Genomic DNA, 26914 nt, shown 5'->3' with positions numbered 1-26914 from the left:
ACTCATTTCCACAGGGCTGGCTTTTATTTCAGTGCACCACAGGAGGCTTTTTCTTGGCTGGTGTCTTTTGTAGTGCCTTTTCGATTGGCTTTGAATTAGACTAAAGCAGTAGGCAGTTATTTAGATATTTATCAAATGCTGCTGCATCAGCACTATTTTTGACATTTAAACGTATGCAGCAAAATTAGCTGAGTTGGTTAACTCCCCATTTTAAATGAGAAGTGCTGTCAATCAGTATGTCAATCAGGCAAGGCTGTGTGTCCACTGGGAGGCCTCCTATGGCTTCAGGAAGGCTGCCCTGGCAGAGTGATCCAGACAGGGCTCTTGAAGGGCATTCCTGAGTCCTGCTGTCTAATTAGTAGGGCTGCTGCTGGGATGTCTTACACGTGCTCCCACTGCACTGGTAGGGAAAACCTGAGGTCCTTGTGCCCTCAGACAGTCTGGCCCCTCTGGGAGCCTGTTCAACCCCATGTTCCTCCCATAAACAGCAAGGCATTGACAGGGAGACTCTGGACAGGAGATCCTGCATCTCTTAATTGGGCAGATATGCCCAGGAGAGGGTGGCCTTCTGAAGCTGTCCAGCACCACTACACATGCTACATCTCAGAGAGGTTTGTGTTGGCTCACATCATGCACCAGACACATTCTCAACATACCATCATTTCCTCACGAATATCCAAGTGGTAGAACAGGACAATAAATCTTTTGTCTCTCAAGGTCAGATAGGAAACATCTAAACATCCATGACGCAAAATCTCTTCTATCCTTGTAGCATGTTCAGATGTCTCCCAACATAAGCTTTTACAGTCTCCTTCCTGGTTTAGATACCTATGTGTCCTGTACTAACCAGGGAAGAGATTTAAATCTTTCTCACAGTTGTCCCTATGATGTCCTTTTTAGTGTTAGCATTTTTAAAGCAATGGAGCAGGGAATTTGAAAGACATACTGGTAGGACTTGTTCCCAGATAACAGTAAATTTGCAGGATTTCATGGTAACATTGAAGCACTTTTGCGTTATTGGGATGGAAGGAGTGAAACTGTGGACAAATAATACTAGGAAGAAGCTATGAAAACACACTATTAAAACAGAAAATAGCTGAAGAGCAACTTGTTGTGTATTACAAATAAGCATGCATGTGTTTATGATAGGAATATCTGCTTACACTTTAAATAAAGAGTAAACAAGTGAATATAAAATGTACTTGTTTTACCAAAGCAAATGTAATCAATGCTTTTTTTTTCCCCTTCATTTTTGTTTTGTTTTGGTTTGGTTTTATATTGTCTTCTTTTCAGTTCTGCCCTTAAAATGTGGATTTCAGGCTAAATATTTACGTTACTCATTCCTAGGTTTTCTTAGAAGCTGGAATAATGCTGTTGCAATTTATCAATATGATACTACAAAGAAAAATCCCAGTGGAGCTGGAAGATGGAGGGACACACTGCATTATCTTTGTACCTGTACTGATTTTAGACTGCATGATCCTAACAAGCCAAAAGTATTATTCTATTGGTGGTGGTTGTTACATGGTTCAGCTTTCTGTAGTTCCTCAAACATTGACAGTGTTTTTATTCTGAACCTGAATGGATTTGTTCTCTCTTCTGTACATGAGAGATTAATTTGTCACATTCCCATTAGCAGTAATAGGAACTACTTGCAAAAATCCCTTGACGGCTCTGAGCCAGGTCCCTCGATAGCAATGCAGGCCTAATTCTGCTCCGGAGGCAGGGGTACGCTGTCTACAGACCTGTGTGAAATGAATAAACATGGTGTTACGGACTGTGTTGCATTCTTTGCAAGTCACCCTCTTGAAGGGCTGAGAGCGCAGTTGTCTTGGCATTGAGGAGCGTTCACTAAAATAATGAGCCTTGAATTTTGTCTTCCACATTTCTGTCTTTGTTATACTGGTTCTAAAGCAAAAAAAACCCCAAACCCAGAGATATGGGAAAATAGTAAACACAGAGAATAGTAAATAGTAAACGGGGTGAAAATAGTAAATAAAAATGTTCCATTACCACTTTAGTGAAACTTTCCCCTTCAAAAAAGATTTCACAGAACATAAAAAGACAGCAAAATAAAAAACCCATCTCAGTGTTATATATAACTAGACAAAGGTTTCTGCTACCTAACGTGTTTTTCTTCTTGAATAAGAAGCTGCCCAAGGTAAGGTGTAGAGGCAAATTTATGAACTGTAATCACAGTCATTGATCATCCCAATTTACCTAGTTGGATTTAGAAACTGCAGAACATATGATACATGAGATGAAAAGGTATTTTGAGATATCTAGAGAACAAAAGCGCAGGTCCTGATCCTGCTAGCAGTCAGTGAGGTGCTGGCGAGGAAATCCAAATCAACTGACTTTGATTGCAACACACCTGAGACTGACCCAGGGTGACAAACGTGAAGGAGACTCGGAGAAGACTGACAGAAGTTGGAATGAATTTTTTAAGCAGCTCCAGCCAGAATCTTAAGAAAGTGACTGCTGGCGAGGTTTGCCTCGAAGCCACATGAATCACATTACTTCCCAGAAGCTGTTTGAAGGCTGGAGGTCAGACATAATTCTAATATGTCACTGCATCTTTGACTGTAAGCACTTCTTTCTATGTTGGGGGGCTTCACTACCAGGTGCTAAAAACCTTCTGCACTGAAGGTTTTTAGAGGCTGCCACATCATCCACTTAGCAAACTAAACAGGTTTTCTTTAGCTCTCAGTTTTCTGTAGGACGAATTACACATCTCTCACCTCAGAGGATACAGCTTCCTCTCTGTGGAAGAAAGCACGACTACTTCAACTAGAAAATAGACAACGTGTCTGCAGTTTGATTTGAATATTTCAGTCATGAATCTCGTGATAAAACTGAGATTGAACCTCAGCACGTTGTGAAACAATCTTTACAGGCTGAGGATGTGTCCCTAAATTAGTGAAGACAGAGCTGTCTATTTTGAAAAGAGAGGAAAAGAGATTATGTATCTACTAAGAAGAGGCAGGAGAGTGGTTTATTGTTCTAACTGATCATAACTCCACTGGTTCCTTGATAAATCCATCTTAGCACACCTGCAGAAGAAGACTACAAATCAGGAGATGCATAATCATCCGAGCTTAGGTACAGGCCTTCCAACTGACAGGCCCAATAAACGTGGTATAAACTAGAACTAGTTAAAAAACCAATTCTTTGATGAATATTAACTCAGCATTGATTCATTTTTAAATGCCCTTTTGCAGAAAAATGCTATCACTTTTAGAGCAGCTGGTACCTCAATAAGCCCTCGGCCTCTAAGTGAAAAAAAAAAAAAGACCCTTTTTCTTAGTTAAACTGCACCTGGCATCAGAGCAAGCATTGTAAGATGGTACTGCCATCTTCATGAATAAGGAACATTTGATTTATTTATTAGTTTGAAAGTGAGAAGATTCTGGGAATTTGCTGTCAAGCCAAAAGACTTTCTATTGTATTACCTGTTCTTCCAATTTGTATTAATGGAGCTGCGGAGAGAAAGAAACTGAGTTAGTCTTTTACGAGTTATTTCCACAGTTATTTCCTAAGTAAACACACAAAGTAATGGAGCCCTAGAGGGTTTAAGAACTGAGTCACTTCAGGTTGTCACCTACGTCTTAGGACACAGTCCCATGTAAGAATTGCCTAGGAAATTAAAGTCTCGTCACCTACGTGCCAGGAGAAAGTGATGGGAAGGTTATTTCCTACCTTGTTTTCTTGTGGCTGGTCACTGTAAAGAAACAGAGGGGTAAGAAATTAGTAACTACTCACTCCATGTACCTTCTTGTTTATCATTTTGACCATCAGGGAGTACAGTTGAAAGGTAAGGTAGAACATTTATTTCAATAGTCCATCCGAGATGTTCTTTATGCAAGGCCTGCATCAGTTAATGATACTTTGCCATTCTGAAAGATGGTATTTTTCTATTATATCAGAAACTGTAGACCTCCTGCAGGCTGATGGAATACTTTTTGTTAGTCCCAAGGGCCTAGCTGTTCAATAAATTAAGAGCAGGAAATCCAAGACATGTTATCTCTTCTCTCTAACACTACCTGAATTAATTGGCAAATTGTTCTCTGTTGCATAACAGGTGCAAAACACATCATATCCCGCGCCTTGCTCCTTCTGAGACAGCCATCTAAGGTGCCCTGTTGCTTTCTGTGCAGCGGGTCTTCTGTATCAGATTTCCAAATGGAAATCTTGCCTGCTGTCTGAGAGCATGGAGATCCCTACTGCCCACTGCAACACGTTTGGCAATGGGCTGATGATGTGTGTGTAGACTGTAGCATCTCCAGAAATCCTAGGAATAAAAAGTGCCAGAAAATGCAAAGCATTGCTCCTTACTGTTGTCATGCATCTAAAAAGGCAGTAAGGGAAATAACTGAATTTCATTCAAAAATACTGCTTGTCAAGGGTCAGTCCCTAGCCCATTCCAAACCAACACAAGTTTTACTGTTACCTTGAATAAGATCGGAGTTAGGTATGTAAATCTTAATAGGTGCATCTGATAATCAGAAACTCGCATCTGCTCCCTGACTAGAAAATAGTGCCATATTGAACTCCCTCACACAAATATAGTCATTAGCTGTTTGTTACTTCTGTGCAGTAGCGTTCTGAACACTAAGCCAGATGAGGTAGCTTTCACATACCAAATTTGGGAGTTCCTTCTCGAGTCAGACAGGTACTGGCAGCGGAGAATCAGGCTCGCTATCCTTTGAGCACTTCAAAGCGAGCAGTCAGGAGGTTTGCACTACAGGGCGAGATACAGAGATAAGGTTTAGCATCTCTTCTAAGCTGCAGTCCTTTTTCTAAAAAAAAAAATAAAATTGTTTATATCTGTGGAAAGTTTGTAGGCAATTTTCTGCTTGCTACACACAGCTCCTTTCCTTGGATTCAGGCAGAACTGAAGGTAGAAATCCGAGCTCAATTGTCAGCTGCAGACAGGGGAGGCGGTGGGTGGCCCTGCTCTTTGCCGTGCTTCTGCGGGGAGCACTGGCCTCCCCCCGCTGTTGTGATTTCTCTCTCCCTCTGTGTCCTGTTGTGCCTGCTAAGTAAGGCAGTTGCCACAATCAAAGCTGGAACCTCAGGACACAAACCCATCTCCAGGAAAAAACAACCTCTTCCGCACTAGACAGGCTGATTGAGGCCGGCAGCGCATGCAGGATAGCAGCAGCAGCCCTGGCCTCCGCATGGCTTAGCAAAACAATCAAAAATTGCATCGTTGCCTCAGTTGTGTGCAAAAGCAGTGATTAACTAGGGTGTTTTAGCAAAAAGGGAAAAAGGAGACAGCCTTGGCTTGTGCTGAGGATGTTTGCTGCAGGAGAGCGTGGGAGGCAACAACAGGGTAGGAAAACACCCTAATCCTGAGGCCACATGGCTGCAGTGGGAACACCGGATTTCCATAGCTGGGAACCAAACTTGTGTGCTACCCAGTCCAGCCTCGGATCTCCAGCAGTGAGCAATTCCAGCTCCATCAAAGAAAGGTACAGAAAGCACTGTAACAGGCAAAGGTGGGATAAGCCAACCCCATATAAAATGCCTCATCCCAATTCTTAATTAGGGACTGGCTAGACAGCTGAAAATCTGTGTGGCCTTTCCAAATAGTGTGTTTGTGCGTTCATAATTGTGTAAGGACGGGTAGGGGAGGTGGAAATAGCATTAGTTACTATAAATGATTATGTATAGTACATACAGCTTAGATGAAGAGAACATTACAGAATCATAGAATGGTTCAGCTTAGAAGGGAACTTAAAGATATCTTGTTCCAACCCCCTGCCATGGGCAGGGACACCTCCCACTAGACCAGGCTGCTCAAAGCCCCATCCAGCCTGGCCTTGAACACTTCCAGGGATGGGGCATCCACAGCTTCCCTGGGCAACCTGTTTCTGTGCCTTACAGTAATGAATTTCTTCCTGATTTCCAATCTAAATCTGTCTTCTTCCATGGTTGTGAAGTCAAGAACAGTCATTAGGACAGGCTGTGCTTAAGACTGCCCAAGAATGAGGCCAGATCACATCTTGGGAAAAGCTGTTCTTGGTGCCTTTCTTTGTAGCAGTGGGTGAAACAGCCCTACCTCTACTTCCAGCAACACATTTCCATCCCCTTTCTCTTATCCCTTGAGACATCGTCATGTGAAAACTAGTTCAAAGTCCAGTTCACACAGGACTCTGTATGGGAAAAGCTGTCACCTCCATGATGCTCATAATTTAGGGTGGATCGAAATTAAATTTCACTTTGCATGATCCATTCCCCAAAGACAGTTGAACACTGGCAGCTGCAAAGGCTGCTGCATTTGAGAAGTAAAGTTTATGCCACTCAACCTGTACGTTAGAGCACCTTCATAAAGAGCATTTTCATCTCCAGGACTGGAAACTTCCACATGGTTAGATCCATTATGGCTCCTCTGCAGGTTTTTAAAAAACAATTTTAAGAGGCAAACCAAAGATCTCATTCTGGCACTGAAGAGCAGCTAGACACAGTAACTGCTGGACCATTACACTAATTGCAACTTAAATGTTTTAAAGAACAGCCAGATAAGTTTACCTCAGCTTTGCAAAGGTATATTATTTAACAAACACACAGAGTACAGTCCTCTTTGCTCTCTAGATAATGGAATGGAGTAAACAAGCTTTTTTGACTGTTGGCTTTGTGGTTTTGAATGCTGGTTTTTTGATTTAATTTAAATCTTTTTTATTGGAACCTTCAGAGCTTATTCAATAATTTTCTTTACTCTGGACAATTGCCATGTTGTTGTGACTTACAGATCATACTGAACCATGTCAGATACCAACTGAGGCATAATTTATATGAACAACAGAAACAGTACTACCTAATGTAGAAATTATATATAAACTTACAAAATGCATTCTTTGACATTTATTTTGATTTTTTACAATGACAACCATAACATAGCACAGATAAGATGCATTTGAGAACTGGGACTCTAGTCAAAAACACATGGGGGGGAGTTATTAACTTTATTTCATTTGCCTTATGAGTGTTTTTGACAGAATATATTATCACACATCTTCTTAAATGAGGACCCTTGCTAACTATAGCAGCTTATATGAAATACCAAAGCCAGTCATTCCAGATAACTTACATTCGTTCTAAGAATCTACAAAATCGGTCCATTGGACAGATTAGAAACTGGCTACTTGTAGGTCTCAAATTCTAACGTGAAATGAAAAACCATCCCAAACCAGGTATTTTTCTAATGGAAGTCTGTATCAATTGTCTTGGTCCTAAAGAATTTTTTCCTTACAATAGCTTGAAAGAAAAAATATTTTCTGATAAATTTTGCAGGTAATGGGAGAAATTGGAGAAGTTACAAATAACATAGGGAGATGGTCATGGATAGGGCAATTGGGGCCATTTAGCACACCAGCTGCCATAATCAATATGCAGTTAATACTTCCAGGAACACAGAATTCTTAACGTTTTAACAGCCTCTTATTGTTTTAAATTCTTTGCCTTGATTTGAAGGTATTCTGAGACAGATAATTTACTGGTGCCTTTCATACTTTACTGTAGTGTTTAAACTACCCTTGGTGTTTAAAAATCAGTGGTTTTATTTCAAAAAGTGCTTGTTACCTGGGAAGTCCTAATGACGATTTGGCTCTAAAAAAATCATCACCACAGAAATGCTGGAAGTACTCTGCAGCAGCAGAGAAGAATTGTCACTGTTCCTGCTAGCAGCCGAGATGACGAGGCTGTCCCGTCATTCAGGAAAATGAAGTGTTGGAAATGCTACGTATGGGTAACTGGTAAAGCACTGGGACACAACTACAGTAATAAAGACAGAGAAAATCAGGATGGCACACAGCTTCCCTCCTTCTTCTGTCTTTTTTTTTTTCTAAATCTATAATTTTTCCAAAAGAAAACATTTTTTTCAGAAGTGTTTACAATCAGCCCGAAAGGAGGAGGAGGAGCAGTCGGGAAGAGAGCAAACCGCAGAGCAGGAAACCGGAGATGAGCATGTCTGTGTGCCGCTTGCACAACCGGGCATGGGCCCCTTCAAAATGTAATCCTGTTTGTGTCACTGTTTGCTATACTCCCTAACTGGATTAAAAGGAAGAAGACGACGACAAATCCAAATCCTCTGAGGGCTATCTTTGGAACATCCTCAGAGATTAATGACAGGCTCGCGAATAGGAAACTGTTTATAAGACTCATTTGTGTTGTGTCTCTGGATTAGGAGGTTGAGGAATTCATAATAGCACTGTCAGAATAATGGAGAAAAACTTCAAAACAAACTTTTAAGGTTATTCTTAGATTATGTTGTCATTCTTCATTTGGGGCTAGTGTGATACAACCAACCTGTCTCTTTTTTATTGTGCCTGAAAAAAAAAGGAATTTTCTAGGGTTAATTTATTTGTAACTTTTTGCAACTGTTTGGGATTAGTGAAGTGTGGATTTGTGAAGTGTGTGAAGTCTGGCAATGTGCTTGCTACCTCTAGCTCCAAGAGGAGGAAGATCTAGACCGACAGCAAATTCCTGCAACGTCTGAAACTGTGTAAAATAGGAAAAAATGAGCAGATCAAAGCATGCTTGAGACATTCTGTGTATCCACTGGAAGTATTCTGCATATTATGTGATATTCCAAACTTGAAATTGCCCAAGAATAGTAATTTGAGCACTTCCATCCTCAAATTTGCAAACTTCATAACTCATATTCCTTCTAAATCATTGTATTACCTTTAAAAAATATGGTATTAAAAAGAAGGCACAGCAAAATAAAACTCAATAAATTCCTTAGGTTATCTTTTTTCCCATCTTGTTCCTGAGTATTTAGATTACATTTTACATATTTTTTTACATATTACAAGGATTAGAAGCTTAATTTTCCACATGGAGACCACAATGTCCAGTTAATCCACAGATTAAGGAGCTGGTGTCCTGTGACTCTTGCCAAGGCTACTGGAACCGATTCAGTCTTGAGAGAAGCTGGTCTTACATAAGCCAGAATGTCTTTAGTGCCTGAAATTTAACTTTGAAGAATTGTCATGGGTGTTTGTGAGAACTGTGAACATGGAGAATCTTTTGCACTAGCCAAGGCAGATTGAAAAAATCATCAGGTAGAAGTAAACAAGTGATTTAGGGACCTACTGGTCAGGTGGATCCCAGGGGCCACTTTCTGTAAGGAAATCTATGTGATCCTGCTACCGATCAAGACTGATTCTGTCTCCTTTTCGCTCATACAAAATGCTGTCTGTCATTCCTGGCTGACACTTCTGTTTGCGTACTGTGATCTCTTTAGAGGCAGAAAAGAAGTCACAATTGTTCAACACTGAGTCTTCTTTTATCGCTTGATATGAAAAGACCTCTATTTGCCCCGTTAATAAACATGGTTAAATGGCAGCACCTGGTATGCAATGAACTCAGAGATTGGATGTTAGATGCTGTGCAGGTATATATTGCGTAGGAGCCTCTTCACTGAAGAGTTTCTGGGTTTTAGGTCTTAAGTGTAAATAATCTTATAGAAAGATTCTGCTGGGGAGAGGGGTTTACTTCTTAAAGACCTCTTCAACTCTCCTGTAAGTATGTAACAGATGATAACCAGATGTATGTACCAAACACTGATTTAACTGCTTGAATTATCAATACCTTGATGCTGACTTACACTTCATTAGTTCACAGTCTTATTTATATAACAAAGTACATTTGTGTTTATTCATATTAATGGTGATTTTTGCTTAACTGGTATTTTTCTCAATGCCAGGCTGATGATTGCCTAAACCTTCAGGGACTATGGAGAAATACAGCTGTAAAGAAATACATAGTTTACATATCATATACTTTTGTTCACTTGGATTGTGTATGACATAGATCCTGCTGCTCCAGGATATAATCCATATGACATGGATGTTTGAGCGCTGAGACCCTCCGTACAACTGAAAAAAAAAAGTGCCAAACCTGAAATCTCTAAGCAGTTAATAGGGGAAGTGCTGTATTTACAACATGACCCACATGACGCATATTACCAGATGACTGGTGTTTATTGCTTAGTTTAGGATTTTAATCCCTCAATTTTCAAGCTAGCTTCATGACCCTGAGGGATCTGTTGTTTGCACGCTTGGAAATGGCAGTACTACAACCCCAAATCTTTACCTGCATGTTTTCAAGGTTAACACTTCACGTTTCACTCAGGTATCCAGAAAGCAGCAATCCTCAGATGTCCCTCCTTCTTCTTACTAGTTCACGTCACTGCACGTAAGCAAAATCCTTTAAGGTTATTTTGGTGATCAGTGCGTTCCAAGGAAGGGATAAGTTTATTCTCTAGGCAACTGACATTAGAAGCCATTTTGTAGCATAAATGTTCTCTGTAGTTATCACTTGGACCCTGATCATCTCTCCTGTGATCTTTAGAATAACTATGGAAAATTTTAAATTCCCAATTTTCCAGTACTTCTTTTCCTGATATTTTATTAAACAAACAAAAAAAACAACCCCAAACCAAAATTTACGAGCATTTTTTTAAATTCAGTTTGAGACATGAGTTCAAATTGGGTCTGACTTAGAACTTTCTTTGATCGAAAACAATGCCTGCAAACCCCTAAAGCTTTGTTACCTCAAACCTTGTGAAGTTGGAAGAGCTGGGAAATTTAAAGAAAATGCCTTGCATATGTTTGCTTGTTATTTTTTTCCCCTACTGGATATGAATCAATAAGTGCCAGTTAGGCTATCACCATTCAAGTGCAATATTCTGTGCTCGATGTGCAGCTCCTGGGCCTAATGACAGGGGCTGATACAGGGAAATTTTAGTGAAGAACTGTCAGTTTTCTAAATCACTCCTACTTTCCTGCAATTCGTGCTTTTTGATTACTATAACCCTCACCTGTGCTTATGGGCTTGTTGAGACTGTGGAGATAGTTTTGGAGTGGGAATTTTCAAAATTCTTTTGATTGTAGTTTTAATTGGACTCATTAATTACCACTGAGCTTTTTAATTATTTTCCTGTTTGTCAAATGTTCTGTATTACACGTGTAATTAAAAAAGCCAGAAAACCACATTCTGTAAATTTAAAGTGGTACAAATATTTCTCCTTTAGGAACTGGGTTAGGTGACAGGACACAAAAAGAGCTGTTAAATAGTCACAACTTTTCATCTGCACTGATCTGGGTTGGATGTGCAAGGTTTCGTATCCTATTAACAACCTCCTGATCTAACCAGCCCCTTAAATGTGATTACAGGGATCACGCACGCATCTAAGACCTTCAAAAGGGGTTACGGAGCTCTTTTGATCAACTAATGAAAATACCTGCCAAAGCTCAGGGCTACCTCAGAGAAATCTATGCATTCAATAAATAACTCATGCTTTTGGGCATGCTTGGTAATTCATTATGGTGGATGGCATTTATCATCAAAGGAATAATAAGCTAGCTGTAGCAAACTATGTGGTGGTTTTCCTAGAGGATATTTACTCAGGTGTCGCAGGAAGTATTGTTTCTCTGTAATAAACACCAAAAGGGGAGGAGTTCCTCATATTTGCTCCAGGCTGTGCTCAGTTAAGCAGCCAGAGAGGTCAAAAAGCAGTTCCCCAGAGAGGTAAGTTCTTTAATTCTTACAGTGGTGGTCTCTCTTCTGCTAGTTAAACGTGCTTGCTTGTTTTTTTAAGTTATCTTTTATGTATCTGCTGATCTTTTTGTGCGTCACTTGTTATTTGCATATGTACATAATTAGCCATCAGAAGACCTCCTCATGGGTAGAATAGTATTAAAAGCTCACTTATAAAGAAAAGACAATAGATGAAAAGAGGGAACATGTGCCTCAGGTCCCACAAAGCCCTGCATGGCTCAGCTCTGCCCAAAAGCAGGAGGACCTCCTTTTGTAGGGGGTCCACAGTGTCCAGAACAGCAGGATCCTGACTTTATTTGGATGTAGTAAGGACTTTCACAATTCAGGAAATACTTTATTACATAAATTATAGTCTTAATTTGGTGCCTTAATCACAAGAGCATCTTTGCCATTAGAAGATTCTGGGAACGCAAAAGTTCGAGTTTATCAGTTCTGAAGTAAAAGAGGTCCAATTCTACTTAGGTATGCTTCTGGTCCGTTATATTACAATGAAAAATAAGACTTATTCTATAAGCAATTGTCTAGTATGATCTAATTTTGAAGATGCTATGAAAGGCTGTCTGCTCACACTGCTTTCACATTTCACACACAGTAATTTAAAAATTTAAAAATACTTTTCAGACTTACATGCACAATATTTCTAATGACGTTAAAAACTATGTTGAAAGGCAAGGAGAGAGTCTGAAACCAATCCAATATCTGTTAAAAAGATAGTGTAGTATAGATGCTGTCTCGTGGCATTAAGCACAACTTAACCTCATACCAGGTACAGCTAGAGATGAGCACACTTAATTTACCTTTTTATATATATCTTGATATTGTGAATACATAACACTTGACCTTAATTATTTCAAATTTATTTGGGGGGAGAGGGAGCGTATACCCACATTCTCTCAGGAACTTTGAAACCTCTTCTGGAAGGCTTCCTAGAGAAAAGCAAAGCCACAAATTTTTGGGAAAAAGAAGGGTAAAAGCCAAGGCATGTTGAGATGGAGAAAGAAGAACACGAAGGAGTGAAATAAAGGGAAAGGAGAAGCGTGGCTAGGCTGCACGACGCTGCATGTCACTTGATAACCTCATGCTTAACTTCTCCAGCACAATCAGTGTCTTTTTGACACATAGATTGCCATTCACTAAGGGCTGAAACTCCTCGTTTGTTTGAACAGTGCCTACCTTTATTGGCCTCAGAGGTTGGTTGTGACTTTTACTGGTTTAAACTAGGGCCCTTTCTGCAGCAATGGGCTGTCATTACTCACAAGTCATTCACGATCATCTAAATGAAACAGATACTAGTTTTGGGGAGTTTCACAGACCAGTTCACCTGAATAATTAATTAATGCATAAGACCAAAGTATGTACAACTCTTCACTCCAAATGGGCTCCGTTAACTCACTCCATCACATTGGATTTTCGCCTTCGAGGCCCCTTTGACAGAAGATGGAGAGCTCACAGGGAATTCAGGCCTTCAGAGGTATGGGACAGTGACTTTGGCACACAGATATTGAGAAGCAGACAAGGTGGATGGCAGTAGTTTTGTTTTCAGACAGCACTGCTAGAAGTGGAAGGGGACATATGGACCAATTGCTGCAATTATTCTCTTTTCTGGCTCCTAAGGCTGTGTCTAAGCACTTCTCAGCTGCTTGCTCTAGGCCTCGGATGCACGCCAGCTCTGTCTGGGAGGAGAGGTGTGAGTCTGCACTGTCCCCTTTTTGTACCTAGCTTTCCTCTGAGAGGCTTTTAGCCTTTTTTGGTGGTGCACTCTGGTCAAGCTTCTGCATGATGGGAGGATTAGACTGCCATGCTTCTGCATATGACCTGCCATCCAGCCAGACACACAGCCTGAAGGCAGCGGGTGCTAGGTACTCATAAGCACGACTGAAATCAATGAGAGCTTTGCTCGGGGAGGGGGAAGCTTTCACAAATGCCTCTCATGTAGCAATTCAAGCCTAAAATATACGGATGTTTTTACAGTGGAAGCCCTATTCTGCTAGTGCTTCCAACCCCAATTAGTAAAATGGGATTATAAAACTAGGAAGCTCACATTTGTGTTTTTATAGAGTCTCAACCAGTGGAGGAGGAAAGGTTATGAAAGGACAGAGCATCCAGCAATGAAAGGAGCTAATAAAGACTACATAGCACCTTAAACTTTTCCTCATAAGTTCCTATGTGCATAGTGCTGCGCACAGTCTGAAAATGTTAGCAAGTATTATACAGTCAAGAAATAGTGCTTTGATGAAGGGAAATACAGAGGCCTCTTGGCCTTAAATATATTTGGCTCATGGCTGTTTAGCTTAGGGGCTTAAAAATATAGAAGTTTCTATTGATTATTTTCCCACAGTGAGGAATTTTCTAAGGCTTATTGTCCATGCGATACCTTTGATGTCTGGGATGGGATAAGCAGCTTTTCCCATCACAAATATATTCACATGGAAAGGCCATCCATGAACTACTTGGTCTCAATTCTGTATTCATGAAAGACATAGAACATAGACAGCTCTGAAACAACTCCCCTACTGCCAGACCGTTCTAAAAACAAAAACCAAGTCCAAATGTTATTAGCAAAATGGAAGGAGACAAACTCAACATGACAGCAGAAGTCTCTGATGGAGGCACACGTTCCTTGGTGCTGATTAAGCCTGGCTGCTTCTTTGCAGTGGATGTGGCGGGGGTCCTCCAAAGAAAACCTAAGAAGCATAATTAAAGGCTACCTTGTATATCACATAGGACCTCTACTGCTAAAATTCATCCACTTCCCAACTTTTTGAGTAGTACGTCTTGCAACTTCACCCTGTTATCACAAGTGTACTTCTGTTGCGCTGCCATGGCGTAGTCACCTCTCCACAACGGGTAATAACGTGAGCCCTGTGCATGCACCAGATCTCAATTATTTTTAGCAGGCCAGGTTAAGTCCATTAGGTTGATGAAGGGCAGCGTGGCCACCAGCAGCCCAATGGCTGGGCTCATGGCTCTCCTGTACTAAGTTTGCAGCCTCCCTAGATGTTCCATGGCCGATACGGGTGTGATTTCCCTCGTCGGGTTTACTAGGCCCGGGAGGCTGCGGCCCGGCTCCGTACGCGGCCGTGCCGCCATCCCAGGTTGGTTGTGGCCCACCCGGCCCGGCGGGACGCTCAGCGGCCGCCTGGTCCCCGCCGGGCGGGGAGGCCGGGCCGCCCCGGCGCCCCCCGCCGCGCCCTGCCCGGGGCGGGCCGAGCCCTCCCGGCTTTGCCGGCGCTTGCCGGGGATTAAGCGGGGCAAACCGCTCATCCGCCGCTAACCCCGAGGTGGGACCGCGGTCGGACCGGGCCGGGGACGTCCGGAGGAGGAGGGCGAATCCGCGGCAGGGCCGCCGAAGCTGGCGCGGCCCCAGCCCCCTCGGCGGGGCTGGCTCTGTGGGGACCGGAGGTTTCGCTGCGGGTAACCCTCGGCCCGGGAGCGGCGGGCGGGGCAGCCGGGGCGGTTGCGGGGCCAGTGGCTGACTGGGGAACTGTGTAACGCCGCTGCCCAGGGAGCCGCGCCGCCCGCCGGTCCCGCCCGGACAAGGGGCTTCGGGGCGGCTTGGCCACCCCCGGCATGGCGGCCCGGCCCCCGCAGGGTGGCGCGGCGGGCAGGACGGGCTGGGACGGAACCGTGTCGGGACGGGCGCTCCAGGCAGCTGCGGGGCCGCGGTGCGCGGCCTGGGAGCTGGGCGGCGACCTACGTCCGGGGGGGGCGTGTGGAGGGTGCGCTGGCACCGTTCCCGGGCTCTCTCCTTCGGGCCCCTGGGCGAATCCTGCTTGTTTCTGTTTTCTTTTTTTCCTGTGAGTTTCTGGGTAAGGCAAGTGGGTAGGGTGTTCAGGAGGGGTGCCTGGGCCTTGTGGCACTTGTGGTGAATCCAGCCAGGGTGCCCGGGGCCAGCGCTGCCCACCCGAGGGACGGGCAGCCCCGCAGCACGGCCTCTGCACGACACGTGTGAACCCTCACCGTGCCCACGACACCCCAATATACGCTCACACCCTCTAACTTCTCGCCTGCTAATGTTAACTGCTCGCAACTTTGCTTGTTGTCAGCAACGCCTTCCTTATCCTGCTATCAAATTCCTGTATCGCCTTAATTTCAAGCCCTGCCAAAGCTCATTGATACAGCTGCTGAATTAATTTTGAGTAGCCACTTTGCTGCTGTTAGAAGCCCTGAGAAATAGGGAGTGAGTGAGATCGCACCATATTGATTTTTATGGCCTTATAAAGTTTTACTGTGTTAAAATAGGAAAATTAAGTGACGCTTTAGCTTTGAAAGCGAAGTTCTGTGCTAATATATTGATCTAGTGTGTAGTCATTGAAAAATTATTCTCATCACTTGTAGTGCCTCTCTTCTGGGAGCCACAAAATGAGCTGGGTATGATTCAGTTCATGGATTGGTAATGTCAGTTCATTACTTCTGGTGGCACAAGTTCCAAATACAATTTGATAATGACACCATTCCTCCTTCCATTATTAATCTTGTTTTCATGATTGTAATGCCCCCTGCATAAATATTTTCTGTTGGGTGACAATTGCCATAAAAATCTTTAGCTTTCCTTTGTTTTCAAAGCATCAGAGCTTTTAGAATTGACAAAGATAATTAAATTTAGCATTTTGTTTCCGTGTTCCTTTCATACTCTCTTCCTGTAACTAAAGGTAGGCTTCAAAAAATTGGGGTCCTGTACTGATGTCATGTTTGAGCTCTGAAGGATTGTCATCCAGTGGGCAGCCCCTATGCATGAGATAAGATTGAATGCTTACAGCCCTTGCTGATTCTTTAACCTGTTGCTTAAAAAAAACCCTCCTCCCATGGAGTTTCCTGAAAACTGTAAACCTCAGCATGCAGTAGGACTCTTACTGTTGTGGGGCATGGTGGGGAATGGAAGAAAACCAAGGTGCAATGTAGCACTGATGTGTAGGTGTCTTCCAGCAGCCTGCTCTGAGAACATTCAGAGAGTGAAGAGCTGGAGCCTACCATGAGCAGGGATGGCCAGTTCAGTCTGCAGCAAGTCAAAATGTCAAGATCAGCTGAATAATAATCAGCAGATGAAATGTCAGTGTGGACACCCAATATGCATTTATCAATAGGAGATCGGGTACCGATACCACACAGTACTGTTTCTCTACTGCATGTAGAAGTTTTACAAGGGTCAAGGAGTCCAGAGGCATCAAGTTTCTCTGAAAGCTGTCTTGCTTTGTTGGGAAAGTTGTCACTGGATAACAGTTAGCAAAGACAAAAAGTGTTTTTAGAAGCAGAAGCAGCAGTTACCAAGCCCTTCAGAGAGTGAACACTGAAAAGTGCCCTCAAAAATGGGTCAGTTTTTTCCTTGAGCAGCCCTAAGATTAATGCATATACTTTGAATTGTGCCCAGGAAATACATTGTTCTGATATTAAGCTAAATTTATCACCACACCTTGTCTCTAAATGCTTTAAAGTAACCATTTATTTCTGCATTTACATTAATTTAGGGTTCGGTTGTTGGATTTAAAGTTTGCTTGGCAATGTCATTGCATGATTCTTGCCTTTTCTGTGCGTTTTCAGACAATGTCCAAGTTACCTGCCAACTTTCATGTGATGAGATGTGGCTGGCTTGCAGTTTCCCTGACTGTAGCATAGCGCTGATACTCATTCTATCAGTTCTCAAGCTATAACTCTGCTTCCAGCAGTTAAGTAGATAGGATTCATTTTGCCTAATGTGTCGACATCTGAAGCCGGATGAAGGGTTCCTGTTGTAGTCAATGGAAACTTAGCCAGTCTAATCAATAGAGTCTGGAGAGCAAGTCGTCTTATGCTAAGGTAGGTGCTAACCAGGTTGAGTAAATTGATTTTTTGATTGCTTTGACTGACTAAAATGGGATTATAGTATCTAGTTTATGTTCCAATAGGTGTATTGTACACATATCAAGTTAGGTGAATCCCAGCTTTTGTCCATTTCTTACTCTTGTAAGCACACAACAGTGAAAGAAGTGGACTGACTCTTAGAGAAGGTATTTGATTATTTTTTTATACTTCATCTGCCATAGCCAAGGCTAAAGAGGTGGGGTTTCTTCCCCTGGAAAGTTTCTTGCAGATGGGAAATACAATTGTTCAGCTTTAGGAAAATACTGGGGAATGTATAGACTGGAAAGTAGTAAGCAAACTGATGTACAGTCAAAGAAGATAATTCAGATAGACACATGGATAGTATAAAAATTATGTAATCATGCAAAATAACATTTTTGTTGTTATTTTTTAGTGAAATTATAATGTTAAGTGTATTCAGCTTTGAACAAATGAAGTAAAAAGAAACAGTTGTGTTCTAAACACTTGTTTTTCACTAATTGACAACCTAGATAATCTGCTCACCCTGATCTTAGATTTGACTATAGTTCCCATTCAGATATTCATCAAAATCAAGGCCAAATATCCCCCAGAATTAAGTGGGGGGAGTATTGGAATTTCCAGAGCAAAACTTATTATTTGAATGATGGATGAGATAGTATGCTGCATAACTGGCTCATTATAGCTACATTTATACTAGCTCAGGATCTGTGCTGCAATCCATGTTTGTGGTTGAACAATGAAATTATTTGGACATTTACCTAGAAAGTGCTAGGTGTTAGTATGATGATTGGCATATTGTAGCCTTATGCTCTTGGATTGTCTTAAGAATTCCACGCAGCAACCTTTAGCTTTCTTATTAAGTACTTGTCAGTGTGGCATAAACTCATGAAATAAGAGGAAATGTGTTGTGGGATTTTACTGTGCTACTGCATGAAGTATTTCAAGGCCCCACTGTGCCTAGTGATTCAGTACCAGACCAAAAAGCTTATAAACTAGATATTGCATAAAGCAAGTGGTAAAAAAGTGAGGTGAGAAGGGTTGTTTTTTTTCCCCTTTGATATAACAAGTCTCAGCAATCTCTACATGAACATTGCCTGTAATTTCTTTTCCTTCTTTCTTTCCTTTCCTTTTTTTTTTTTTTTTTAGGGTGATTATTTTTCTGGTATCCACTAGGCAAGAGTTTTAAGTTTCAGAATCTGAAGGAGTGCAAGTGTGACCTCCACAGAGGTAACAGACACAATATGTAACATAAACTGGTGTTACATCTACCTCCCATGACACATGTGAAGATGTCTGGCAAATTACAGGGTAGGACATGTGCAGGAGCTGGCTAGTTAAACCCAAGTAGTGTTTGCAATGGGAAGGGGGAAGCAAGGTGGACAAATAAAACAAAAGATATCAAAGAAGATCAAAGTAGGTGTGTTTTGAACTGAATCAATGAGGTTCTGGTTCTAATTTTCAAGACCAAACACTGTGGTAGCTAGGACACAAGATGCTGAAGGGAACCTAAAGGCTGGATTAATTTTAGTCATGTATGAATAGGTATCTGCTTTGCTAATCATGTAGGCTTCCTTTATGGAGAAAGATGAATGACATGAGGCAAGCTGCCTCTCTTGTTTTCTCAGCTCCTTATGGAGGGAATGGATACGCTTTCATCCAAGCGAGATGGAGGTCCATTCAGAAACTATGCGGCAGGGGGAAGGTTTAGAAAGAAGTTGCAAACTTAGGTGGTATAAAACAGTAATAAAAAATATTGGATTAACATTTAATGTTCTATATGAAATTCAGGCTCCATTGTGCTTGCAACCCAGCCTGCAGAAGCAAAATGGCTTGCTTATTCCCACTTGACTCGATTGTCTGTAATGCTCTGTGGCCTTGACCATAACGACCTCGACAGTGTAATTGGTATGTGTCTTAAGTTTTGGATGTGATAAGTGTGCTTCATTGAATTGCCTTTGCAGCACTCAAATAGTCCACAGGAGATATTATATGTTCTTCATGAGGCTGCCCCTTCCCTCTCCAAACTAGCTGGATACTGAAAATGATAGAGAATGCAGTGAATGTGACAGTATTGATGCTGAACAGAGCATCTCTGTATAGCTGTAGTACGTGACCTGATGTCTGCTGCGCAGATTGTGTATGTTTGATGTGGCCCAGGAAGCAAAAAAAAAAAAAAAAAAATCACATAGGGCTGGCTCATAAGAAATCTCATCCAATTTGTTCTTATAACTGTGACAGCCAGATCCCTTTCTTAGAGGAAAGAAAAAGAAACCTACAAACAAACTAAAAAACCCAACCGCATTGGCTTGTTGTCTTGGAACACCAAAACTATTTTTCCCAGACCAGATACCCTGAATTTAATCACTGTAAGTGTCAGGGTCCATTTAGGTCTCTGAAATTTACAGGACAACATAGTCTGTGGTTTAAACTTTATTTCATGAGCTCATTAAGAGATACAACAAACAAATACCATCAAACCCCTTTTGCCCAGACCAGTCTATCACTTGAAAGGTTTTTTGGGTAAGCTGAGGTTTTATACCTTCCAATTTGGAGGTTTGGTCTATACCATTTCTCTAAATTAGCAGATGCTGAGAAAACTGCCAGACAAAAGATACTGGCCGCAGGAGACAGCGATTAGCAGGTGATAATGGTGTATAATGGCCATTTAGCTCTTTCTGGCCACCTGTCCTGCCTACTTGGTACACTAGCATTGACCTAATGGTGCTGCTCCCAGCACACATCAGGCCTTGGCAGGAGCCCTGTTAGCCAAAATCTGAGCAAGAGTTGAAGGAACTGTCATGCTGAGCACACCAGGAGTATTTAAAGAGTTTTTATAGAGGTTCAAGGGTACATTCCTAGCTGAGAAGTTTGGATCAAGTTGTGTTTTTTAAAGTAATTTTTTAATAGTATGATAAATTACCCAGTTGTTTAGGCGTTCAGACATATTCCAGAGACAGTCCAATTTATTGCTGAAATATGAGGTTAAATCATTATCAGCTTTCTTAGCTTCACTGAGATGTAATAAAACATTATTCATCACCCAGAACAGAACACTTGAAATCATTCTATTTAATATATTTTTAATAATAGAAGTGGAACCTAAACAATTTATCTGCAGGGGCTCGATCTTAAACATGGTGGAAGTGAGGAAATACAGTGTTCAATAAAACTTACTCAAGTCATGATTTTGAGGTTGTAAATCCAAAGACAGAGGATTAGGGTGAATATTTCTTTCTGGAATAGCACTCTTAAATTATTGAACTAAGTATGACAGTTTTTGCATGCGTTATTGTTAAGTATGTGGTGACTTTTTTTAAGATGAGATGATGTGCAACTGGTGTGATTTGCGGAGGAAGATGCAGGCATATGACAGTATCCCCAGCACTCTTTACCAGTAGCCAAATAGCATCTGCAGGATCATGTTTCCTTAGCCCTTTAACAGTTCTTCTTGTACTAGTCTCTACAGACAAGTAAGCAATTGATGCTGGGAGTCCGTTAATGTGTAAGAAGTTAATAAAGCCCAGGAAGCTGCCTGAAGCTGTGGGTTTTGATGTACATGGTTTTTCTTAGAATGTTCCACTTGCTGTAAAAACTCTGCGTGGAGGGGCGGACCTTTGCTTGAGGGCGTATTTTGGGATACAAGGTATCAGAGTTCCCTGCTTGGGCAACCTGGCCCTGGCACGGGCTAAAAGTGTGAAGCTGGTCTTTGCATTCTTGCGTCTTCAGTACTCATCTTTGAAGGGGAGTCTTCAACTTCAGCATATCTCCCACTGTGAGCCACCTGGGTCAGAGGCTCTTAGTGTGTATTTGTGTAACGTGGGACGTAGCAGCCCCTAGGTTTTGGTGGAAAACTATGTATTCAGTTGAAAATTATTTGTATGTGGACAGGCTCCAATATGATTTGGACATCTCAGTTCTTATGAAGGTGCCCATTGATAGCACTCTACTTTTTTTTTTCTCCAAAAAAATCGCCAATTATGGAATGAGTATCCAGTAAAACTTCAAACAAATACTTAACCTCAATTCTAAAAACTAAAGCTCAGATAGAGAAAATTTGAAATTCCATCATTGTCAAATCCTTCAAAGCATGGATTTGGGATTATGAATCCTAATCCTTTTTATCATCCCCAAATTGGTTATTATTTTGTATAGTCCCAATTATGAGCTAATTACAAAGCATTTATATATATGTATAAAGTCATTACAAAAAACCCCAAACAGAATGATTGTATTTGAGCACTATTTAATAGGTGCAAGAAAAAGAAAGTTCCAAAAAAATTGTTAATTGTTTGTGTTCATTTTCTGGGGAAAAGGTGGCTGTACCTGGAAGTGGTGAAGCTCCCAAGGTGTGGATAAATAAATACTAGGCATGAAGTGGAAAGGTAATGCATTAGGAAGAGGCTGCAGCCAATGTTGTGACTGAGTTGTGTCTATGTGAATCCCAGGGTGAGGTTTGGACAAAAAGAAAAAGCAATTTTTGAATCTGGATCAGAAATTTGAGGATTTGCGTATTAGAATCATAGAATGTTTTAGGTTGGAAGGGACCTTAAAGTTCATCTAGTTCCAACCCCCTGCCATGGACAGGGACACCTCCCAGTAGACGGGGTGGCCCCATCCAGCCTGGTCTTGAACACTTCCGGTAGTGGGGCATCCACAACTTCTCTGGGAAACCTCTTCCAGTGCCTCGCCACCCTCATAGTGAAAAATTTCTTCCTGATATCTAATCTAAATCTTCCCTCTTCCAGTTTGAAGCTGTATCACTACATGCCCTTGTAAAAAGTCCCTCTCCAGCTTTCCTGTAGGCCCCCTTCAGATACTGAAAGGCTGCAATAAGGTCTCCCTGGAGCCTTCTCTTCTCCAGGCTGAACATCCCCAGCTCTCTCAGCCTGTCTTCACAGGAGAGGTGCTCCAGCCCTCGGATCATCTTCATGGCCCTCCTCTGGACCCATTCCAGCAGGTCCATGTCCTTCTTGTGCTGAGGACTCTAAAGCTGGGTACTCCAGTTGGGGTCTCACCAGAGTAGAGGGGCAGAATCACCTCTCTTGACCTTCTGGCCGTGCTTCTTTGATGCAACCCAGCATGCAGTTGGCTTTCTGGGCTGGAAGCATGCATTGCTGGCTCATGTTGAGCTTCTCATCAACCAACACTCCCAAGTCCTTCTCCTCAGTGCTGCTCTCAAGCCATTCTCTGCCCAGCCTGTATCTGTGCCTGGGATTGTCCTGACCCTGAGGCAGGACCTTGCACTTGGCCTTGTTGAACTTCATGAGGTTTCCCTGGGCCCACCTCTCCAGCCTGTCCAGGTCCCTCTGGATGGCATCCCTTCCCTCCAGCATGTCAGCTGCTCCACAAAGCTTGATTCCTTGGCAAACTTGCAAATGTCTCTTGATCCTCTGTCTTTACTTTGACCTGGATTTGTGTTAAGGGAGATTTTATTGTAGCAGGTAAAATTGGGTCGTTTTGTTCCCACATCCCTTGAAATCAAGGTGCTGGGCCAGTACTGGTTGCAGTCATCAGTATGCAACAGACTGCTGCAATTTTCCTGGTGTTAAGAGTATATTTCACCACTTTGCTGCATGAGCGGGTATAGAAGTTGGTAATAGTCACATATATATTAAAAAATAAAATGGGTGGGGGAGGAGAGAGAGAGAGAAGAAAACCCTGTCTTCTCGGTCATTAGTGAGCTAATCAGCCAAGAGCAGAATGATGGGAAGAATCCTGAGCCCTGTGTTCCCCAGGCGAGCTTGGATTATCCAGTAGAAAATTAGTCTGAATACACATGACATGCCAGTATGCATATCAGATAATTGAAAGAGCTGGTACAAAGTATGTTTGTATAGCAGTCTGTTTCAGTTTCTTCTAGTTGGTATACATACTGTATGTATAGTGGATATACGTGCTGCGTGTGTAGTGGGGTATACATGGCTATATGAATAAGCAGATGAGTAAAGAAAGTATGGCTACTATGTTGGAAGCCATGGATGAAACTGCAGTTGAAGCCATTCTCTTATCAAAAAAAAGTAGTATGGTGTCATGGTGCAATTTCTGTCACTGAGGTAATATCACGTAAAATGCTTTATGTGTGTAGATTTGTGCTGTTGACATAAAAAAAAATCCAAGAATAATTACATTGTAGTCTCTTTATAAAGTATTATATAAAAAAATTTAAAATGACTCTCCCAACCTGGCTCGTTTATTGCATATTGTGCTCAGGGAGGACTTAAGCACTCAGTAGCTGGCTCGCTTCTTGCTTGCCTCCTTAGCAAGGGCTTGAGTCTGTGCTCTTCCCTGCCCCTTTGCTTTTTCAGTCTTGGCTCTACAATTAAGAATATGCAAATGTAATTTTTGAGACGTTTCTAATGAGTTTCTGTCTGTTCTTAGCAACGGGATTTCTGTTTTGTTGTTGTTTGGGGGAGCTGGGTGGTGATGGTGTGGTGTGGGCTTTGTTTTTACCACTGTAGCTGCTGGGTGGTTAGTCACTATGAAGACATGTCGAAGTGAATTGTATCCATCACTGACGAGGGCATAGGTGTAACCTGGTCAGTGATGGATACAATTCCGTCATTGTAAAAGGTGTTTCCTTTACAGTATGTAAAACAGCTGTTAATGAATGTACATCAGTAAACATGTTTTCTATGGCTGTGAATGCTTAGCTGTCAAAGACCATAATATTGTGAAAAGATCTGCCACTTTGTTCTCCTTGGCCTTATGAGATCTATATAAAAATTCTAATGGTAAGAGTAGGATTGTAAAACTGACCATTTGCTGTAAAAGTTGGAATGAACCTAATGCTACTTTTTAATGTGTTTTGCTTTGTGGCGTTTTTTCCCTTTCTTGCCCGATTCTTGGTAATGGAGCCAAATTCTTTTGGATTTTATGAACTTGACTCCCATTCCTCTGCCCTTCAAAAAATCCTGGAGTGACATTATAGTTTCATTGAAGTGCCTGGGAAGGCTTCTGCTGACTTCACTCAAGCCTGAAATTAGTTCAAATTATTACTTGAATTTCCCTTCATTTGATAGCGTGTTGACTGCACGTACCTGTATTAAGTGCAGCATTTCTTGTTCATTATGCTTTCAGTGCACGCACACTACGTGGAAAAACATTTCTAGTGTTTGAGACTGGATTGTGTATTTCTCTTTGCATTTGTAGGAAGCCAATTGCTATTAACCATTTGTTGAGTGAACATTGAAATCTCTTTTTCCTAGGAGCCATCATTTGAGATGCTTCCGTTGACTGGGAAAACAATAATATTTGACAGCTTTCCTGATCCTTCAGATACCTGGGAAATAATTGAGACTATTGGCAAAGGAACGTATGGAAAAGTTTTCAAGGTATTAAATAAGAAAAATGGCAGCAAAGCAGCAGTCAAAATTTTGGATCCTGTTCACGTAAGCTACTTAAATTACTTGGTTTGTGCTTATTTAATTGTAAGTCAATTTATGTAGTCTTTTTTTCTGTTAATCTTGGTAGATCATTTGCAGATAGAAGTGATAATGAAATAGACTGCTTCAACCTGTTAAGTATCAGGCTAGCTAGCAGTGCATTTTTCATATCGTAAGTGATCTTGGAAGTGGTTGTGTAAAGTACAAGTCAGAAGTACACCTAAACTTTGTTACTTTTGCCTTTGGTTCCCCATTGTTTATCTCTCCTACTTTCAGAAACAGAGCTGACTATTTTCCTTTTCAGTACCAGGAGTCCTTGCTTTTTCTATTTTTACTGTTGTTCCCTTCCCCTTTTTTTTACATACTAGCCAGTAAGAAAAATTATGTACTTTTAAATCCTTTAGATGTATCTTCAAGCATCGATTTTGAGTACATGCTTTTGGCTGTGTTATGAGCTATAAGTGATACCTTAAAAATAACATAGCATATTTTTATTCTTATTGTTGGTTCTGCATTTTCAGAACGTGCCAAAATATGTAGCTATCACAGAGGGATCTATCTTTTCAGATGGAAAATACAAAGGCAATAGCTCCTACACACAAAGCACCAGGTGACTGGGAGGTGGAAATATTATGTTGTAGAGTATGGTTTTTTTCTCAATTAACATTTGTTGGGTGGCAGATTAATGCTCAAAGAGTAAGGAAGAGCATTACTCTGGTTTGTAAAGGCATACCCCGTTGACTTCAGTGGTGCTGCATGTGGCTTGGGATTTTTCTTGAGAACAGTAACCTGCAAAACATGGACAAGGAGATGTTCCTATTTCAAGTAGCCCCTTTGAGCTCATCTTCTGCACTCCCAGTGTGGGGTTATGAGGCGTGTGCTTCCATTGCACGACCTGTGGGCTGGAAGGGAAGAGCTCACCATGCCCTGTGCAACGCTGCAGGTCTGGAGCTGCACAGCCACACGGGGCTCTGTCTACCCCAGCATATCACACGCTGTCAAATTATGATACCGTGGCCTGTAAGTCCATGAAATGTGTTTGTGAAAACATAGCGTCTTGCATTATCTTTGCTCTGTTTCTTGTTGATCCGCTTTTTATTTCTGTGTGCTTTAAAAGCAACAAAAGTAGGCTTGTCTCAATTCAATATTCTCTCCCAGAGTATATACCTCTCCCAAAGTAAATATGATTTGCAGCCAATAGATAAGGATCTTGATGAATTCAAATGCATTGGAAACTCTATTTTTGACTCTTGTTGCTTTCTGTAAATGAGGTTCTTGTGCTTACAATGAATAGGGAAGATTTTTCTTGCAGTTGGTGTTTGTCTAAATGCCTGTACGGCAGGAAGTGCTTCTGCTTTCATCTATTTCACAAGTCCTCAGGAATGATTCTTAAGTGGCAGCTGGCTATGGCAGGGATTACTGAAGGCATTGGGGAAACTTTCAATGTTGTGTACATTTTGGAGGTTGTAGGAAAAGCATAAAAGATGATGACAAGAAGAAAGAAGAGGTAGTAAAGCTGATGCTAGAGGAAAGAGAAATAGATTAAGTAGGATAGAATACAGAAGAAATATGATGTATAAAAATGCAACATAAGGAATTGAAGAAGGGAAAAGGTATAACCAATGAAAACAGATTCCTTATTTTAATGAAAAAATGGAAGTTGGTAATGCAGTCAACATCACATTCCCAGACCTGGGGCTTTTAACAGAATTTATTCTCCTTTTTGTTTTAAGAATACTATTCTTCCTTTCCCCCTCCTGTTTACAGGATGACTGGAGTAGCTGCTGTACCTCCGTGTTACTGTTAAAATGGCAATCCTATGCTAGAAATAGGGTGAATGCAATAAGCTAGTTCTTTTTGTTTAAACTGAAAGTATTATTAATGGCTGCAGAGGGAGCCATTGCAATGAAGAAAAAGATACTTCTCTATTTTCTTCTTTAAATTTTCCATTTTTTTTCTTTGAAGATGGTTTCAGAATTGTGCCTCTTGAGATGTGGACTGAAAAAGAACAAGCAGAAGAAATGTGGTTTTGTATCACTTGGTTTAACTGATATGTCCGAATTAAACTGGGAAATTACATTATCATAAGTGATGTGAGACTGAAATAAGCATTTCATGTTTAATCCTTCAGAGCTCTCAGATTC

At 41.5% G+C, this 26914-nt stretch overlaps 1 protein-coding gene across 1 annotated transcript in view; it reads left to right on the top strand.

Annotated features, from left to right (window-relative positions):
* Window positions 1–14899: 14899 nt before the first annotated feature.
* Window positions 14900–26914, top strand: part of MYO3A (myosin IIIA) — a 121176-nt gene continuing 109161 nt past the window's right edge. Inside the window, exons 1-2 of the mRNA XM_063324623.1 lie at window positions 14900–14982; window positions 24594–24776. Coding sequence (XP_063180693.1) covers window positions 24609–24776 — 168 coding nt within the window. The 5' untranslated portion in view covers window positions 14900–14982; window positions 24594–24608. The remainder of the gene's footprint in view (window positions 14983–24593; window positions 24777–26914) is intronic.

This window comes from Chroicocephalus ridibundus, chromosome 2 (assembly GCF_963924245.1).
Source record: "Chroicocephalus ridibundus chromosome 2, bChrRid1.1, whole genome shotgun sequence".
In the NCBI taxonomy this organism is placed as follows: domain Eukaryota; kingdom Metazoa; phylum Chordata; class Aves; order Charadriiformes; family Laridae; genus Chroicocephalus; species Chroicocephalus ridibundus.
Note: the sequence above shows the minus strand (reverse complement) of the source record. Positions and strands in the feature narration are given on the sequence as shown.